This window comes from Rutilus rutilus, assembly GCF_951802725.1.
Source record: "Rutilus rutilus genome assembly, chromosome: 1".
In the NCBI taxonomy this organism is placed as follows: Eukaryota; Metazoa; Chordata; class Actinopteri; order Cypriniformes; family Leuciscidae; genus Rutilus; species Rutilus rutilus.
Genome location: NC_140209.1, coordinates 10,417,305 through 10,436,993, shown reverse-complemented (window position 1 = coordinate 10,436,993; position 19,689 = coordinate 10,417,305). Strand labels below are relative to the sequence as shown.

The window sequence follows — 19,689 nt, the reverse complement described above, 5'->3', positions numbered from 1 at the left end:
AAGCCGTTGAGGAGGCAAATTCTCCAAGATGAACTGAGATAGTTCTTTCAGACAAATACGATTTGAACCATGCCAATGCAGTACCCTTAATACCAACAAATTTTTCTAAGCGTGTAATCAAGAGCTTATGGTCTATGGTATCCAGAGGCGGACAGAGTACACAGCTTCATTACTTGAGTAAAAGTACAGATACCCCTTGCTAAATTTTACTCAAGTACAAGTAAAAGTACTACAGTCAGATGTCTACTTAAGTAAAAGTACTGAAGTACTTGTTTTTAAAAGTACTTGAGTATCAAGAGTACAAGAGTACATTTTCTAAATATTGCATTACTACTGCCACAGTGCTTACATTGGTAAACACAGCAAACACTTGAAGCGAAAACTATCATTAACTTGTTCAGAAAATAGAAATAGTCTGGCGAGGTGGGGCCATGGGTTTGCACATTCCCGGGATGGACCTGCTGCGTCTTCATCCATTGTTTCGTCTCTTATCTAAATCTGACCATGGAGTTGACTTTGGCGGAAAGCTGAAGGTGATTGCTGATAGGCTGTCCCAATCAGTGGCGCCTGCACAATCCAATCACGTTTGAGAGGGAAACAACAAATTGAGGGTTTCCGAGATTTTTCTTTTTTCCTTTTTTTTTTTTTTTTTTTTAGAAGAAGTAACGGGTACTCACGGTTATGGATAGAAATGTAGTGGAGTAAAGAGTACAATATTTGCCTCTCAAATGTACGTGAGTAAAGTCATGAGTACTCCCCAAAAATGATAATCGAGTAAAGTACAGATCCCTCAAAATTGTACTTAAGTACTGTACTCAAGTAAATGTACTCCATTACTGAGTGTCTGATTATCTGAACGTGCTCCTACCGAACTTTATTAATAAAACATCATTTAGTGTCTGCAATTCACACATCTTTATGGATTGTGAGGGAAACCAGATCCGGATCCAGACCCAGATCTACAGTAAGATACAGACATTTGTAGAATAATAAAAAAATAGTAAAAACTATTGCACTTATTTTTATTGGTAAAAAAAAACGTGTGTGTGTGTGTGTGTGTGTGTGTGTGTGATCTTCTCTCCCTCAGCATCTGGAGTGTCTTGAACAGAACATCAGCTCAGATCTTCACTCTTACTCTCTCAGAAGCAGATGTTTTGTTCCTCAGGTCCTCATATGAGCCTGTGGATCGGGAATCATGAGTCTCACCTGCTCTCCGGATGGAGTCGATGTGGATTCGCTCCGGAGTGTCATATTTAGTGTGATAGAGGTAACCGTTCTCTATGAATGCAAGATCAATCCCTGTAGAAGAAGAAGAAGAAGAAGAAGAAGAAGAAGAAGAAGAAGAAGAAGAAGAAGAAGAAGTCTTTAACATGATGGGAATCTCACATAATAGTGATAAAGTCTCGATAAAGACTCCTGATTTTCTTATTACCAATAACTTTTCTTTTTATATTAACAATACATCACTTAATGAAATACATTTTATTACTGTACATTTAAGTTTAATCTGTTACTTGTTCATAATGTATTGTTGTACGGTAATCATGTAAAAACATGTTCTGGCAATTACAGCTGCTGTTTTTTTTTTGCTTTTTGACCATAACTTTTACAGATGTTTTACAGTGTGCATTCCATACCAGGAATTTTCCCGAAGACCCTGAAGATGTGGAAGTCTGTGTCTGAAGGAATGAATCCGCTCTGGAAAACCTCCTGACCGACGACTGAGGCGAACGGGTGAACAGCGGCTTGCACATACGCCTGGACCAGCCACGGGTTCTCTGGACCTGACACACACACACACACACACACACACACACACACACACACACACACACACACACACACACACACAGGCTCATTCTTCATCATTTACTCACACTCATGTTCAGATGTTTGACAGAATGATCACGCTGCTTTTTTCCAAATCATAGAAGTGAATATGAACAGAACATTTGTGTTGCACAGAGAAAAACAAACACAACATCTGGGTTTAGATCAGCGATTCTCCACCTTTCTGACTCCAAATTGTAGGAGCCATACTTATTATCTTATTTAATTTGAATTTTAAATACCAATTTGTCATAATAATGTTAATGTTTCTTTATTTCTGTGAGTGCGTGGGAAGAACATGTAATGGTTATGCCACTCCTGACAGGAGGGGGGTGCTGGAGCGAGAGCATTCAGTCTTTTGTTCATTCAGTACAATGTTTTAAAAACTTGGCCTGCGTCCCAATGTGCATACAGTACTATCCATCCTAAATAGTATGTGACATTAGTAATTGTCAATACTATTTAGGGCAGATAGGGTGGATAGTATGCAGATTGGGACGTAGGGTTGGAGTTTCCCTAGATTAAAATGAGTAATGAAAACAATAAAATGTTAGGCTTCCAAAAGGTTTTAGTATGAAAGCTTGTTTATTAAAAATGTAATTGTGACTTTTTATCTTACAATTCTGACTTTTTTTTCCTCACAAAAAAAAGTCAGAGCTTTTGACATATAAGAGGTCATCATACTATAAGAATATCCTGTAAGTTTCAGAATTGAAAACTTCCTTGTTGGTCCAAAAACAGCTTTAATTGAACTAAGCCCAGAGAACGACTCATTGTGGAATGAGCCTATAGCCTATATATGATGTCATAGATAGGTTAAAGACCGCCTCCACTGAAAAAAATAATAATCTACGCCTACTTCATTCTCGCAACTTTGGCCCCGCCCACTGGTGTGTTATTGAGATGATGAGGAGAGAAGATCCATAGAGGATCACTGGACCTTCTAACGAATCCTAATGCTAGGATTGTGCTTATTTTTTTTCTCAGTTGAGCATTATTTATTTATATCCGGTACATTTCACTGTGGATTCTTTGGTAAATTAACCGCAATTTCGGCGCAGGCTTTGCAAACAGACTTTTACTATATGAAATTGACAGTTTTGCCACAACATGTAAGTAACCGTGTTAATTCTTATGCCTGATCTGGGCGTTTACACTGAAGTCTCACAGCAGCCAATCACACTAGTGGGCATTTACACTGAAGTCTCACAGCAGCCAATCACACTAGTGGGCATTTACACTGAAGTCTCACAGCAGCCAATCACACTAGTGGGCATTTACACTGAAGTCTCACAGCAGCCAACCACACTAGTGGGCGTTTACACTGAAGTCTCACAGCAGCCAATCACAGCAGTGGCCATTTACACTGACGTCTCACAGCCAATCACAGCAGTGGGCGTTTACACTGAAGTCTCACAGAAGCCAATCACAGCAGTGGGCGTTTTACACTGAAGTCTCACAGCCAATCACAGCATTGGACGTTTACACTGAAGTCTCACAACAGACACGGCCCTTCAAACAGAGCATTCCAATCAGAGGCTAAAATCAGGGTGACTATTTTTGATGTAAAAATTATACTAACATTGTAAGTGCACCACATGAAACATTATAAAACAATAAAACAATGCCGTTCATGACCCTTTTAAGATTTGATTAATTTTAAGACATTTCCAGGTCTAGAATAGGGGCTCAGGTCAGGAAGCAGACAGACTGGCTTAACCGACCGTCTGCTAGCTGTCTCACGTCACCAAGGTCAGATAAATCCCATCACATAGATAATCTACAAAAACTACCAAGTTCGGGATAAAGCTCGGGTTGCTGAATATTCGATCCCTTACTTCAAAAGCACTTATTGTTAATGATATTATTACAGATTATAACATAGATGTGCTGTGTTTGAAAGAAACCTGGCTAAAACCAGACAATTACATTACTTTAAACGAGTCCACCCCGCAAGATTACTGTTATAAACATGAGCCTCGTCTGAAACGCAAATGGGGGGGGGAGGGGGGGGGGGGGGGGTGGGGGGTGTTGCTGTAATTTATAATAATATTTTCAGAATTACCAAGAAGTCTAGTTTCAAATATAATTCTTTTGAAGTGTTGGTGCTTAAAGGGATAGTTCACTTCAAAATGAAAATTCTGTCATCATTTACTCACCCTCAAGTTGTTTCAAACCTGTATGAATTTATTTCTTCTGCTGAACACAAAGGATGATATTTTGAAGAATGTCAGTAACCAAACAGTTAACTGGTCCCACTGACTTCCATAGTAGGGAAAAAAAATACCATGGAAGTCAATGGGACCAGTTAACTGTTTGATCTAAATTTTCTGTCAAAGATACTAGAAAAGGCAGTATCTTCACAACAATGTTCCTTTTTAGAAAGAAATGATATCTGCGAGGATTTTCAATCATGATTTAGACCATACCTTAGTGCTGAGACAGCTCTCATTAGAGTCACAAATGATTTGCTCTTATCATTTGATTGTGGTTGTATCTCGCTATTAGTGTTACTCGATCTTAGTGCTGCATTTGACACCATTGACCACAACATTCTTTTAAATAGACTCGAAAATTATTTTGGCATTAGTGGAATTGCATTAGTATGGTTTAAATCATTTATTTATATCCGGTACATTTCACTGTGGATTCTTTGGTAAATTAACTGCAATTTCGGCGTAGGCTTTACAAACAGACTTTTACTATATGAAATTGACAGTTTTGCCACAACATGTAAGTAACCGTGTTAATTCTTATGCCTGATCTGGGCGTTTACACTGAAGTCTCACAGCAGCCAATCACACTAGTGGGCATTTACACTGAAGTCTCACAGCAGCCAATCACACTAGTGGGCATTTACACTGAAGTCTCACAGCAGCCAACCACACTAGTGGGCGTTTACACTGAAGTCTCACAGAAGCCAATCACAGCAGTGGCCGTTTACACTGACCTCTCACAGCCAATCACAGCAGTGGGCGTTTTACACTGAAGTCTCACAGCCAATCACAGCATTGGACGTTTACACTGAAGTCTCACAACAGACACGGCCCTTCAAACAGAGCATTCCAATCAGAGGCTAAAATCAGGGTGACTATTTTTGATGTAAAAATTATACTAACATTGTAAGTGCACCACATGAAACATTATAAAACAATAAAACAATGCCGTTCATGACCCTTTTAAGATTTTATTAATTTTAAGACATTTCCAGGTCTAGAATAGGGGCTCAGGTCAGGAAGCAGACAGACTGGCTTAACCGACCGTCTGCTAGCTGTCTCACGTCACCAAGGTCAGATAAATCCCATCACATAGAGAATCTTCAAAAACTACCAAGTTCGGGATAAAGCTCGGGTTGCTGAATATTCGATCCCTTACTTCAAAAGCACTTATTGTTAATGATATGATTACAGATTATAACATAGATGTGCTGTGTTTGAAAGAAACCTGGCTAAAACCAGACAATTACATTACTTTAAACGAGTCCACCGCGCAAGATTACTGTTATAAACATGAGCCTCGTCTGAAACGCAAATGGGGGGGGGGGGGGGGTGTTGCTGTAATTTATAATAATATTTTCAGAATTACCAAGAAGTCTAGTTTCAAATATAATTCTTTTGAAGTGTTGGTGCTTAAAGGGATAGTTCACTTCAAAATGAAAATTCTGTCATCATTTACTCACCCTCAAGTTGTTTCAAACCTGTATGAATTTATTTCTTCTGCTGAACACAAAGGATGATATTTTGAAGAATGTCAGTAACCAAACAGTTAACTGGTCCCATTGACTTCCATAGTAGGGAAAAAAATACCATGGAAGTCAATGGGACCAGTTAACTGTTTGATCTAAATTTTGTGTCAAAGATACTAGAAAAGGCAGTATCTTCACAACAATGTTCCTTTTTAGAAAGAAATGATATCTGCGAGGATTTTCAATCATGATTTAGACCATACCTTAGTGCTGAGACAGCTCTCATTAGAGTCACAAATGATTTGCTCTTATCATTTGATTGTGGTTGTATCTCGCTATTAGTGTTACTCGATCTTAGTGCTGCATTTGACACCATTGACCACAACATTCTTTTAAATAGACTCGAAAATTATTTTGGCATTAGTGGAATTGCATTAGTATGGTTTAAATCATACTTATCTGACCGTTATCAGCTTGTAGCAGTAAATTAAGAGATGTCTTATCGATCTAGTATCTGTAAAACCGCATTTTTTCCTCTTAAAAATACATCTAAATTATGTCATATGCTCTCAATGAAAAATACAGAACAATTAGTTCATGCATTCATGACCTCAAGGCTAGATTATTGTAATGCTCTACTGGGTGGTTGCCCTGCACGCTTAATAAACAAACTACAGCTGGTCCAAAACGCAGCAGCTCGAGTTCTTACCAAAACCAGGAAGTATGACCATTTTAGCCCTGTTCTGTCAACACTGCACTGGCTCCCTATTAAATATCGTATGAATTTAAGCACTAAATGGTTTAGCTCCGCAGTACTTGAGCGAGCTCTTAACGCATTAAAGTCCTTCACGTCTATTGCGATCTCAAAATTCCGGCCAGTTGATAATACCTTAGAATATCAAAATCGACTGCAGGCGGTAGATCCTTTTCCTATTTAGCACCAAAACTTTGGAACAGTCTTCCTAACATTGTCCGGGAAGCAGACACACTCTGTCAGTTCAAAGCTAGACTAAAAACACATCTCTTTCGCCTAGCATACACATAACAAATTATAAACTTCTCTAATTCAATTTAGGCTGCATAGATTAGGTCAGCCGGAACCGGGAACACTTCCCATAAATCATTGGTACATCATAAGAAGGATGGCGTCTACACTAATATTAGTCTCTCTGTTTATCCGAGGTTTACACAACCTCACCTGGACACGACGACAACGCAGTCCTGAAGTGTCAATTAGTCTCTCCCCTGTGAAGGCCTCCCTCCCCTCCCTTTACCTCTGTACAGATAAAACGTTGTTGTGATAATTCTGGTTCACGTGGCTATGCGGAAGCGATAAAAATTCTGTATTTTAAATTTTTCAAGGCTTGTACCTTGGAACCTATTTGATGGTTTGTGTTCTCGAGACACCAGGTACTGTTTTGTGCAAATGAGCGGCCGGATCGCATTAAGAGTTTTCTGTTAGAACGGTGTCGTGTTAGCGGCCCCTAAGTTAATAACTAATGATCGTTGTGACAGAAGTGAATCAAACAAATCTAACTTTAGCTGGACAATAACTTTATTCTAGAGCTGATGTAAAGCCAAAACAATCTATGTTACTGTAATTTCCTGTTATCACTGTAAAGCTGCTTTCAAACAATCCATATTGTTAAAAGTGCTATATAAATGAAGGTGACTTGACCTGACTAGAAATCACTTTTACAATGGAGCTTCATAATTTATCCTAGTTTTTCAAGACCATGTGAATCCTGGGGTGAATTAAAAGAAGAAATAGGCGTTCAGCTCTAATACACACAGGTGTGTGTGGAGTGTTTACCTGTCTGAAACACCAACTCTTTCCCTCCCACTCCTGCTGCCTCCAGGTTCACAAACGCTCGCACCCGGTGAGCCCAGGAATGCTGGGTAATGAAGGCGTGACTCCCCTGAGAGAGAGACAGATGTTAACAGAGATAAAACTACACCTTAAAGGATTAGTTCACTTTTTAAAAAAACTTTTGATGATAATATACTCACCCCCATGTCATCCAGATGTCCATGTCTTTCTTTCTTCAGTCGAAAAGAAATTAAGGTTTTTGATGAAAACATTCCAGGATTTCCCCCCATATTATGGATTCCAATGGGCCCCAAACGGTTCAAGGTCCAAATGACAGTGTCAGTGCAGCTGCAAAGGGCTTCAAACGATACCAGACGATGAATAAGGGTCTTATCTAGCGAAACGATCGGTCATTTCAAAAATAAATAAAAAAGTTTAAGTTTTATAAGCACAAATGCTCGTCTTGCTCTGTTCTGTGATGCGCGTTCGTGACGTCACGTAATACGCAATTACGTTGAAAAGGTCACGCTTGACGTGTTTACAAATGTGCGGAAGAAGGACCATATACACATATTCAAATGTCTTTGTGTCAGTTTATCGTTTAAAATGCCCATTTCGTGTGCGTATCCTGGGTGTTTTAATATTAAAAAGCATAAAAGAACATTTTCTTCAGAAATTTTATTTCAGAAATTTTTCAAGCGTGACCTTTTCAACGTAATTGCGTATTGCATGACGTCACGAACGCGCATCACAGAACAGAGCAAGGCGAGCAAAAAAAACTTTATTTATTTTTGAAATGACCGATCGTTTCGCTAGATAAGACCCGTATTCATCGTCTGGTATCGTTTAAAGCCCTTTGAAGCTACACTGAAACTGTCATTTGGACCTTGAACCGTTTGGGGCCCATTGAAGTCCATTATATGGGGGAAAATCCTGGAATGTTTTCATCAAAAACCTTAATTTCTTTTCGACTGAAGAAAGAAAGACATGGACATCTTGGATGACCAGCCCGCGGGCCAAACTCAGGGCTGGAGAGTGGAAGTGACACAAATCAAAAGATCCTACTGACCTTGGTCGTTATCCATCCCTCCTCTCTTCCTTCTCTGCTAATGTCTCTACTGCTAAAATGACTTACTATCACAACAAAATTAACAATTCTTCTGACTCTTACAAAACCTTCTCCTCTCTTCTCAACCCTCCTCCTCCATCAAGTCATGTCAAGTCACCTTTATCTATGTATTTTTACAATACAGATTGTAAGCAGCTTCACAGTGATAACATGAAAATAATACAACAAAGTTGTTTCTAGAAGAAAATGTATTCATCGTCGACCTTAAGTAAGGCAAATCAATAATATTGTTGAATATTAAATGTCTCCAACTAAGCAAGCCAAAAGCCAAAGCAATAGTGGCAAGGAACCAACAACTCCATCAGTGACAGAATGGAGAAAAAGCCTCAGGGCTCAGTGCTGGGACCACTTATCTTCTCCATCTACATGTCATCACATGAGGATCTGTCATTCAGAAACATGGTTTATCCCATCACTGCTATGCTGACGACACACAACTCTTCCTCTCATTCCAAACAGATGATCCGACAGGAGATTCTCACATCTCAGCCTGCCTGACAGACATTTCTTACTGGATGAAGGACCACCACCTTCAACTAAACCTTGCAAAGACAGAGCTGCGTGTGGTCCCGTCCAACCTAACACTTCATCACAACTTCACCATTCAGCTAGGCTCGTCATCCATAACTCCATCAAGGTCAGCCAGGAACCTTGGAGTGGTAATTGATGATCAATTGAACTTCACAGACCACATTGCTAGAGCTGCCCGGTCATGTAGATTTGCCTTGTACAATGTAGCAACATTGGCTATTTGAATCATTCATTCGTTTGGCCTGAATTAACAAATTCAGACTCTCTGTGTTTTCTAAGCACAGTCCTTCCCAAAACGTTCTTTGCTAAGCTTACTAAAGCTTGTTACCTCTTGACTCACAATTACAAATCATACGCCGGCTCCAGAGAGACTGGAGCAAATGGACTTTTACGACACTAATTGCACCTCAGAGACACTCCAAAACCTGAAACTAACATTCCTCTCTGCACCAAAGAGATAACGACACTTTCTATGTGACATACACACACATGCACACAAAGCAATTTGTGTGTTACTCAGGATAGAAATATAATTTTAATGTATGTACATTTACATTTATCTGACGCTTTTATCCAAAGCGACTTACAATTGCTATATATGTCAGAGGTCGCACGCCTCTGGAGCAACTAGGGGTTAAGTGTCTTGCTCAGGGACACATTGGTGTCTCACAGTGGATTCGAACCCGGGTCTTTCACACCAAAGGCATGTGTCTTATCCATTGCGCCACCACCACCCTCTATGTAACGCAGATTTGTATTTGGCCTTCCTGTATGCATGTTTTATTAGGTTGTTTGATCACATAATATGATTTTCTAGTGTCTAGCTCTGAAATGTATTGTTGAAGAATGTCTTTCCAGTGGAATCGCATTCCGTAACCCGACTCCTCTTTCTAGAGGATAACACTTTACGACCCTGCACGAAGCTGCAGCCAAAGCTTCTCTGCAAGAGATAACGGGAAGCGCAACGTGACAGACATTCCAACACACACATTAACGCACACACATACACGAACTTTGGACATTAAACTTTTCATATACTCCTGAGTGTTTTCCTAGGTTATATTCACTTCGTGTATGACGTTTATTTGAAGGAACGAACTGGTAAATGCTTCTATTCGTGCATGTGATTGTAACGTGGTGTTCCTATAATCTTCATATGACAAGTTTCATATCTCTGTAAACCTCGCAATCTAACAGAGTCGAATTTCGATAGCAGAATGCAATAATGTACATTGTTTTACACTTTTCATATTTCTGGAGCTTAACGGCTTACTCTCATGACTCATTCAAGTGGGCATGTCTGACAAGAAAAAGAAAAATCTTCCCGCCCGAGATGCTCTAAGATGATTGGTCCGCGTACGCAGAGTAGGTGTGAACCCATCTTCTCCATAAAGGACCGACTCATGAAATCTTAAGTGAGCACTTTTTCTGTGAGAGGTTTTCAAGGTCCGTGGCTCCCTTTTAGGGAGCATTCTCCGTTTTCTCTTTTATTTCCTTTAAGTCTTTTCTTTATTTTCGTCTTTGGACTCTACCTACGTTCAGTGAAGCGAACGTAGCCGGCAACTTCAACTTTAAAGAGACTTGAACCTCCCGCGGCTGCGCTCCTCTTCCTTAAGGACGTGCACGAGCACTTGTTCAGTGAGAGGTTTTCTGGGTCCATGGCTCCCTTTGTGGGAGCATTCTCCTTTCTCCGTTTTCTCTTTTATTTTCTTTAAGCCTTTTCTTTATTTTCGTCTTCGGACTCTCCCTACGTTCAGCGAAGCGAACTTCAGCAACTTCAACTCAAAGAAAAAGACTCTTTTGAAATCCCCGCACCTGCGCTCGCACCGGAAGACATGGGAGAACAAGCACGCCTTCACTCAGAACGACACGCGTGCTTTCTTGCTTCAACACCACAGACCACATGCAAGTACCGAAATCTAAAGGCTGTTTAAGGTTGTATATCCCCTTGTTTCAAGGTGATGTGATTTCTTGTTGTCTCTTTCAAAAGGTTACTGTCTGTGATTTAGTCTACTGTGATCATTTCAGATGATCTGTTGCTTTCACTTTCGCTCGCCCATCCTCTCCATCTCTCTCATTTTCCGATCTCTCTCTCTCATTTTCGTTATGCGTTTAGTTTTGTATTTGTTTACGTGTTCTGTATATACATACATATTTACTCTGTGTGAATCATAGTTATACTCATTAGTTCAATTATTAAATTCCATATATTCCTGATTGTCTCAATGCTCATTTTACGAAGTCAATGATTTGTTGATTTTAAGCTACATGCTTTATCTTGTTACGATTTCAGTAACCTAATTTTATAAACACAGAGAGTTGGGTTTTTTTCAAGGCCAGAAAAAAATACTCTTTCTTGCGTTTGTAAGAAGGATAATTTTCTTTGAGAGTTGAAGTTAATCTTACGTTTAATGTTTGCTGGACAAACAGATTGTTTGATAACTAAATTAATTCCATTGAGAGTTATCCCATAACTTCGATTTGAAATAGGATTATTGATGTATGAATGAGGAATTATAATTCGTTGTGATTGGTTATTCATATCGATCTAGTTTCAGTTTCGATAAATTAATGTAACTGTAATATGCAAAATATTAATCATATTCATGAATTAATTATTAAAATTCCCTATAGATCATTAGAGCTAAATGTTAAATGTACTGCAAATGCCAGTGCGGTTACAACAACATTAGGAGGATTAGGCCCTTCCTATCAGAGCATGCTACTCAACTCCTTGTCCAAATGCTAGTTCTATCCAGACTGGACTATTGTAATGCTCTCCTGGCTGGTCTTCCAGCTTGCACTATCAAACCTCTGCAACTGATCCAGATGCTGCAGCTAGAGTGGTCTTTAACGAGCCGAAGAGAGCACATGTCACTCCTCTCATAAACCTGCACTGGTTACCAGTTGCCGCTCGCATCAAAATCAAGGCACTGATGTTTGCCTACAGAACAACCACTTGCTCCACACCCCTATACCTAAACTCATTACTCCAGACTTACGTGCCAGAAACTTGTGTTCTGCAAGTGAATGTCGCCTCGTGGTGACACTTGATCCATTAATACTGACACTTTCTTTTCTCTTCTTGTCTACTTTATATCAAAAAAAAAAAACTGCATCAGAATAAACTGGGAAGGGTCAGAGCATATGCAGGGTACTTGCATATTGTTGTCCTATTGTTAGTTTAACTGCTTCTATTGCTCTCCTCATTTGTCGCTTTGTCAAGTCGCTTTGGATAAAAGCGTCTGCTAAATAATTAAATGTAAATGTCAAAGATCAGTCGTGCCGTGACCTCTCACCAGCAGCCCGCTCTCCTCTGCCCCGTTGAACAGGAAGATGACGCCGTGTTTGAGTGGTGTGGAGAGATTGGCCAGAGAACGTAAAACCTCCAACATCACTGAACAGCTGACGGCGTCATCACTGGCTCCTGAAAAACATGCACACACACACTTTACTGATCACACAGTACCTGCAGTTATTACTGATACACTAGAGTAAAGCATGCAAACAAATCTAGAAACATGATTAAAATAAAACATGCTATGGATACACATGCATAAAACCACTAATTATAAGCAAGATGCTGATAATGCAGATACAAAAATACAATTTAATCCTGTCAATCAAATGCATTCAAATAATAACTGACTGGGATTTAACATAAATCCAAATATGAAAGAACAACAACACTGTTGTATAACTCAAACAAAATCACATTCTGACTAAAACCACAACACCTATAGGGGTTATGCGTGTGACGTTACCATTGGCCGGAGTGACTGCGGTCACGCACACTGAGTGGCAGAAAGACTGAGGCTACGTTTACACGTGGACGGCTATTTTCATAAACGGACATTTCACCCCTCTTCATTTTCAAAAATAACATCGTGCACACGAGCCCGTGTATATGCCGTCAAGAGCATGCCAAACCTGTAGGAGGCAGTGTAACGAGAAGCTCAAGCCCACGTTAGCCAGTCAGAATCCCGAAAATAGTCACATGCTGTGACGTCGCTGCCTAAAACTCTGTTTTTCTCTGTTTACATGCAAACGTGCAAACAAAGTTTTCCAAAATCTCCACTTTAACCGGAGTTAAATAATCGAAATAATCGTTTTCTGTGATAAAAACTGGGTTATCGTGTAAATGAGAGGCCAAACAGCAGGGAAATATCTGCATTGCATTGATATATATATATCAATATAACATTGATATAAGTGATCACCCGGATTTAGACCTACCAATATTGTATGAATATAAAGCGTTCACAGGCAGATTTGCTTCATGTATTTCCCCGGCATCGAAATCAGGCACATGTCAGGAAACACGATTCCTGGCTGGATGTCAATATTTTAGGAAGTTCAGTAACTTTAGTAAGTTGTAAGGAACACTATATAGAGTCCAAGTTTTAATTTAAACTGATAATCATTCGTTTTACTTGCGTTTTCGCAGTTTCCCCTATTAAATCCAGTCAGGCAGCAGCTCTTCTGCCACTCAGTCCGGCTGAAGGGGGAGTGATCCGGCGGGAAAGTGACATCAGTGCATAACCTCTATTAAGCACTCATGATATGCATGTTTTGCATGCAGACATCAGCAAATCTGATCACTGAGACTCACACACACACACACACACACTCACACATCGATGTTCCTGCTTTCCACTTTCACTTCCTGGTTTTCTAAGGATCAGAATTTCACAACACAGATGATGTCAGAGTGTGATAGGAAATAACGCACTGTATGTGTAATGGAGGCCAGCTAGGAAGAGCTGTGTGTAAACCTCACTCCCCTGATCTTCGAGTCCCGCACAGAGCGGGGTGAGTAGGACCTGACGTGTTACATATGCATAAATAATGCAAACAATGTAACATGCCTGTTCATATACACCCAACATCAGACACAAAACACAGTGAAAAATAAGAAAGTCACAAGATCTGACTCAAAGATCACTGACAACAAACACAATGAAACCTTAAACTGCTCGGTCTGATCACTGTCATTGCAAACTAAACAATCTAAACTGAGGTAAAGGTCACGCATTACGAAATATAAGAAATACAGAGCATTATCTGTTTATGTCACAATTCCTCAACATAATTTCTCATGAGTCAAACAACAGCCTGTCCTTTAGATTCCCAATCACAAATGAGATCTTTAACATCTCAGTTATTTCTCCCATGCAGCGATGAGATTAAACTGAAGTCTCCCATGTCTCATGTTTCTCCTCAAGCTTCTGAGAAAAAGACAAAGAAATTTCCAGTGTCTCAAACTGCTCAGATTTGCTCAAGATCCCAAACTCTGCAATAAAAAGTCATGAGATCTCAATATAAAATCATTTCCAATCTCCAAATTAATTTTACAGCTCCAGAGTCTCACCGGATAATGACAAGAGACTCATTTGAAAAAAAAAAAACACATATAAATACTTAATGTAAATTAAATTAATGAAATTAATGGCAACATTTTGGAAGAAACCGTACAGCACCTTAAAACATCAACCTGCGCTCTCGACACACTTCCCACATCGTTTTTCAAAAGTGTGTTTAACAGTTTAGAAGCAGATCTTCTAGAAGTGGTAAATGCCTCACTTCTCTCTGGGAGTTTTCCAAACTCCCTGAAAACTGCAGTTGTCAAGCCCCTCCTGAAAAAGAGCAATCTAGATAAGACCATATTAAGCAACTATAGACCGATCTCAAATCTTCCTTTCATAGGCAAGATCATTGAAAAAGTTGTCTTCAATCAGCTGAACAAATTCTTGAGCTTGAATGGATCCTTTGACAATTTTCAATCTGGTTTCCGACCACAGCACAGAGACAGCGCTCATAAAGATAATAAACGATATTCGCTTAAATACTGATTCAGGCAAATTATCAGTGCTGGTGCTACTCGACCTCAGTGCTGCATTTGACACTGTCGATCATAACATACTTCTTGACAGACTGGAAAACTGGGTGGGGATTTCTGGGATAGTTCTAAAATGGTTCAGGTCATACTTAGATGGGAGAGGTTATTATGTGAGTATAGGAGACCATAAGTCTGAGTGGACATCCATGACATGCGGAGTCCCTCAAGGCTCAATTCTTGCACCACTCCTGTTCAACCTGTATATGCTCCCAATGAGCCAAATAATGAGAAAGAACCAAATCTCTTACCACAGCTATGCAGACGACACACAGATTTACTTAGCCCTATCGCCTAACGACTACAGCCCCATTGACTCCCTGTGCCAATGCATTGATGAAGTCAACAGTTGGATGTGTCAAAACTTTCTTCAGTTAAACAAAGACAAAACTGAAGTCATTGCGTTTGGAAACAAAGATGAAGTTCTCAAGGTGAATGCATACCTTCACTGTAGGGGTCAAACAACTAAACATCAAGTCAGGAATCTTGGTGTGACACTAGAGTCAGACCTTAGTTTCAGTAGTCATATCAAAGCGATAACAAAATCAGCATACTATCATCTAAAAAATATTGCAAGAATTAGATGCTTTGTTTCCAGACAAGACTTAGAGAAACTTGTTCATGCCTTCATCACCAGCAGGGTGGATTACTGTAATGGTCTCCTCACTGGCCTTCCCAAAAAGACCATAAGACAGTTGCAGCTCATACAGAACGCTGCCGCCAGGATTCTGAGCAGAACCAGAAAATATGAACATATCACACCAGTCCTCAGGTCTTTACACTGGCTCCCAGTTAGATTTAGGATTGATTTTAAAGTATTATTACTGGTATATAAATCATTCAATGGCCTAGGACCTCAATACATTGCAGATATGCTCACTGAATATAAACCCAACAGATCACTCAGATCATTAGGATCATATCAGCTTGAAATACCAAGGGTTCACTCTAAGCATGGCGAGTCTGCTTTTAGCTATTATGCCAGCCGCAGCTGGAACCAGCTTCCGGAAGAGATCAGACGTGCTCCTACAGTAATCACATTCAAATCCAGACTCAAAACACATCTGTTTAGCTATGCATTTAATGAATGAGCACTGTGCCAATGTTCGTCCGACTGTTTGAACTGTACTGTATTTTATTTTTATCTGTATAAACTGTTTTAATTATTCTTATTCTTTTTATTATTTTAATTTCTTCTATGTAAAGCACTTTGAATTGCCACTGTGTATGAAATGTGCTATATAAATAAACTTGCCTTGCCTTGCCTTGCCTAATGTGACTCTCAATTTAGTTTCATTTCAAGTCTCAAGTGAGCAACTTCTGAGCAATAACATTTTATTAACACTTTCATCTAATGAAGCTTCATAATTCTCACAGCAAGAAACTAGTAGCAACATATTGATACCAGAAGCCTTTTTTCCCTCGGTCGAACATTATTAAAGTTTGAGCTTATTTAGAGATATCAGCCGGATGACTTATGCAGGCCCTAATGGATCCAATTATGTATCTCGTAAATTACCGCACTAATAATGCCCAGAATGGTACCAAACTTCTACAGTACTACAAATAGGTTCTGTACTCATAAGTTTGTAAGTACATCAGGAGTTTATTTAAATAACACTTACCTGATGGCTAATGCTATAAGGATGTAGTGTCAATTCTGGGCATTATTAGTGGGGTAATTTACCAGATACATCCTTGGATCCATTAGTGCCTGTACTAAACCATTTGGCTGGTTTCTCTAAATAAGCTCGAACTTTAATAATGTTCAACCAAGGGACAAAAGGCTTCTGGGGGGTGTTTGGCTCGAGGTCATGGTGTAAAGGACCCTAAGGTTGATTTTCTTTCGAACCATCCCTTTAAGACACAAAGTTGATATTGTATCAAAGTTGAAACTTAAATGAGACGTAAAACCTCCATTAATTCTCACAAACTCTAAAGGAGGAATTAAGGAAGAAACATAACTTCATTAAAGCACATAAACTCAAAGTCTCCTGAGGAGAACGCCAGCATGTTGATGTGTGAAGCGTTGTAGAAACACACCTGGGCTGTCGGCCACCGTGTCGAAGTGGCAGTTAGCGAGCATGAAGTGCTTTGCGCCGCTCTTGGGCTCGAGCTTGACGGCGATGTTGGTCAGCCGGTCGTAGCGGCTGATGGAGCCGTAGTATTCGATGGAGCCGCTGGGCCGCTGGACGTTCACTGTGATGGAGTGAGAGCCAGCTTCACTCTCAGACCGGATCTGCTCGATCTGATCCTGAAGGTAGTTCACCGTGATCTCGATCTCTGGGCTTCCCATGGTCCGCGGCCCGACGCTGGTGATCCGATCCAAATGCATCCTGATGCACATCATAACACACAACTTTACACATGTGAGCACAACTCTGCTGCTCTGTTTTTATTTTACTGTTATTATTATAGTTTTGTTCCTATAGAGTTATTGCAGTGAAGCCAAGTTTTATTGCACCTGTGTATAATGACAATAAAGACTATTCATTTCTACTCTATTCTACTCTATCATATCATACTTTATTCTGCTCAATTCTATTCTGCTCTATTCTATCCTACTTTATTCTGCTCTATTTTATTCTATTCTAATCTACTCTATTATACTCTACTATTTATTCTGCTCTATTCTACTCTCTTCTCTTCTATTCTATTCTAATCTACTCCATTATACTCTACTCTTTATTCTGCTCTATTCTACTCTCTTCTATTCTATTCTAATCTATTCTTTATTCTGCTCTATTCTATTCTTTATGGATGTATAAAACATTTACAATAAGATAGCATTAGAAACATGAATTTTCAATTAATAACTTTAAGCATCTTTAGTAGAGAGATGCAGTATGATATATACAAATAATACTGCAAATATCCTCTTATTTTAATGTTCATAAACTGTTATAGTTTAACATCACAGCATGTTTTAATATTTTCCCCTGTCTAATGCACTGAATCCAGATTTTTGGGGTTCGGCTGAATACCGAATCCACTGGTTAAGATTCTGCCGAATCAGAATACCGAATCCTACTCCCATCCTCAGTCCATTAACACAGTAAACACATTAATGAAGTAAACAGCGTCCACAGCAGTGTAGCCTATTTTTCATTTTATTTTATGTAAAAAAAACAGGTTTTTATCTGTGAACCCTCCTTTGCCGTAGTCTACCTGAAGATGCTTGGCTGCTGTCTGTAGATTCCTTCATGCACAACTCGAATTTCGGTTTCATACGCAAATGTTTTAACATCGGCGATGTTGTGTATTGTTTAGGGTCCTTGTCACCACAAGACAAATCGGCATTGCAAATTGAACATGTTTCTCGACTTGAATCACCTTCTTTTGACTGAAAGTACTGCCAAACAACTCTTTTTCTGCTCCCGATCGAGTTCCACTTTCACTTTCACTTTCACACTGCATTCTAACGGTCCACATACGTAATCAACGGCGGCGTGACGGTGACGTGGACCAGCGCGTAGTGAAGCCTATAGGTTTCGGTTCGGTGGAAAAGAAACTCTAAGGTTCGACAGAAACCGAACCCCGTCAAACAAGCCCAATATTCGGCCGAATCCGAATCCTGGATTCGGTGCATCCCTAGTCAAAATCAAACCCAAACAGACATTGCCTACTGATGTTTTAAACCTCATGTTATTAAGTTACAATGTATTAATCACTTATTTTATTTTACCATGGCTTGGAAGATAAAAAAAAAAAAAAAAAACATTCTTCTTGTTTTAAGTATACAAGGCATTGATACCTTTTAAAAAAAAATAAAAAAATAAAGTCATGCTTAACACATAAATGAAAGTATATAATAATCATGCAATACTATTATAGTAAGGCACCTGATAGGCTGTACTATGGTAAAGTGTACCTGGCCCGGGTGGCGTTGAAGTGTCCTGTGCTTCTGCTGCTGATGACGAGCTGCTGGGCTGAGATCAGAACCAAAACCCACATCAGACTCAGGAACCCGAGAAGCAGAACCACAGCGCAACTCTCGCGCAGAAACTCTCTCTTCACTGCCGGCTTGTGTTCGCGGCTCCGGGGGCCGTTCAGCGCGGCCTCCTCATCGCCAGCGTCCGCCTCCTGGTTCTCCTGGTTCTGCTGGGCTCTGATTCTGAGGACTGGGGAGTCTCTCTCGCTCATCTGTATAATGTCTGGATTGCTCATTATGTTTAAGATCTGATGTCTGTTCAGAAACAAACGTATCATAAATCCATAAATCTCCACTTATCGCTGATTCTTTATTTCTTTTGTCTGGACACAAAGAGTCAGTTTGACAGAAAAGAGGAATAACGAGTGTTTTCTTGGTTAGTGTAGTAAGAGGGTGGAGTTACAGTAAAGGGACACTCCACCCATTTGCATTAAGCTTTGCATTGTTAGAAACCCAGTCATACACTCTTAGAAGAAAAGGTTCTATATAGAACCTTAAAAGGTTCTATCAGGCGCTACGTATTTGGAACCCCTAAAAGGTTCTATATAGAACCCTTTTTAAGGGTTCAATCAAAAGAACCCTTTAGGGTTCTTTGTAACCAGGAAAAAGGTTCTATATGGAACCTTTTAGGGCTTCATTCATTTTCATTTGTTTTGTCCTTTCCGGATTAAATATTTTATATTATTGACAAACATCAAGACCCTAAAATGTAAAAATGTAATTCACATAAAAAAGTCACCCATGAATACTGAAAAAAAGCACACCCAAAGTGCATAGAACTAGTAATTTATTTATATTAACAAAAATAATTACTATTACTGAAAGAATGCTACTGTAATTTCAAGTATTCAAGGCTTTAAATGTACAAATCAACATT

At 39.5% G+C, this 19,689-nt stretch overlaps 1 protein-coding gene across 3 annotated transcripts in view; it reads right to left on the bottom strand.

Moving 5' to 3' along the window:
- Positions 1-19,187, bottom strand: part of LOC311287251 (endoplasmic reticulum metallopeptidase 1-like) — a 31,466-nt gene extending 12,279 nt beyond the window's left edge. The window contains exons 1-6 of one of the 3 annotated variants that reach the window (XM_084403959.1): positions 18,753-19,187; positions 16,925-17,217; positions 12,285-12,412; positions 7,329-7,434; positions 1,638-1,784; positions 1,207-1,299 (exon numbers count right to left, since the gene is read on the bottom strand). In XM_084403959.1, the coding sequence (XP_084260085.1) occupies positions 1,207-1,299; positions 1,638-1,784; positions 7,329-7,434; positions 12,285-12,412; positions 16,925-17,217; positions 18,753-19,090 (1,105 nt within the window). In that variant the 5' untranslated portion in view covers positions 19,091-19,187. Of the gene's footprint in view, positions 1-1,206; positions 1,300-1,637; positions 1,785-7,328; positions 7,435-12,284; positions 12,413-16,924; positions 17,218-18,049; positions 18,674-18,752 lie in introns of those variants that run through there. The other 2 variants (XM_084403960.1, XM_084403961.1) reach the window with 2 other exon arrangements.
- Positions 19,188-19,689: the final 502 nt, after the last annotated feature.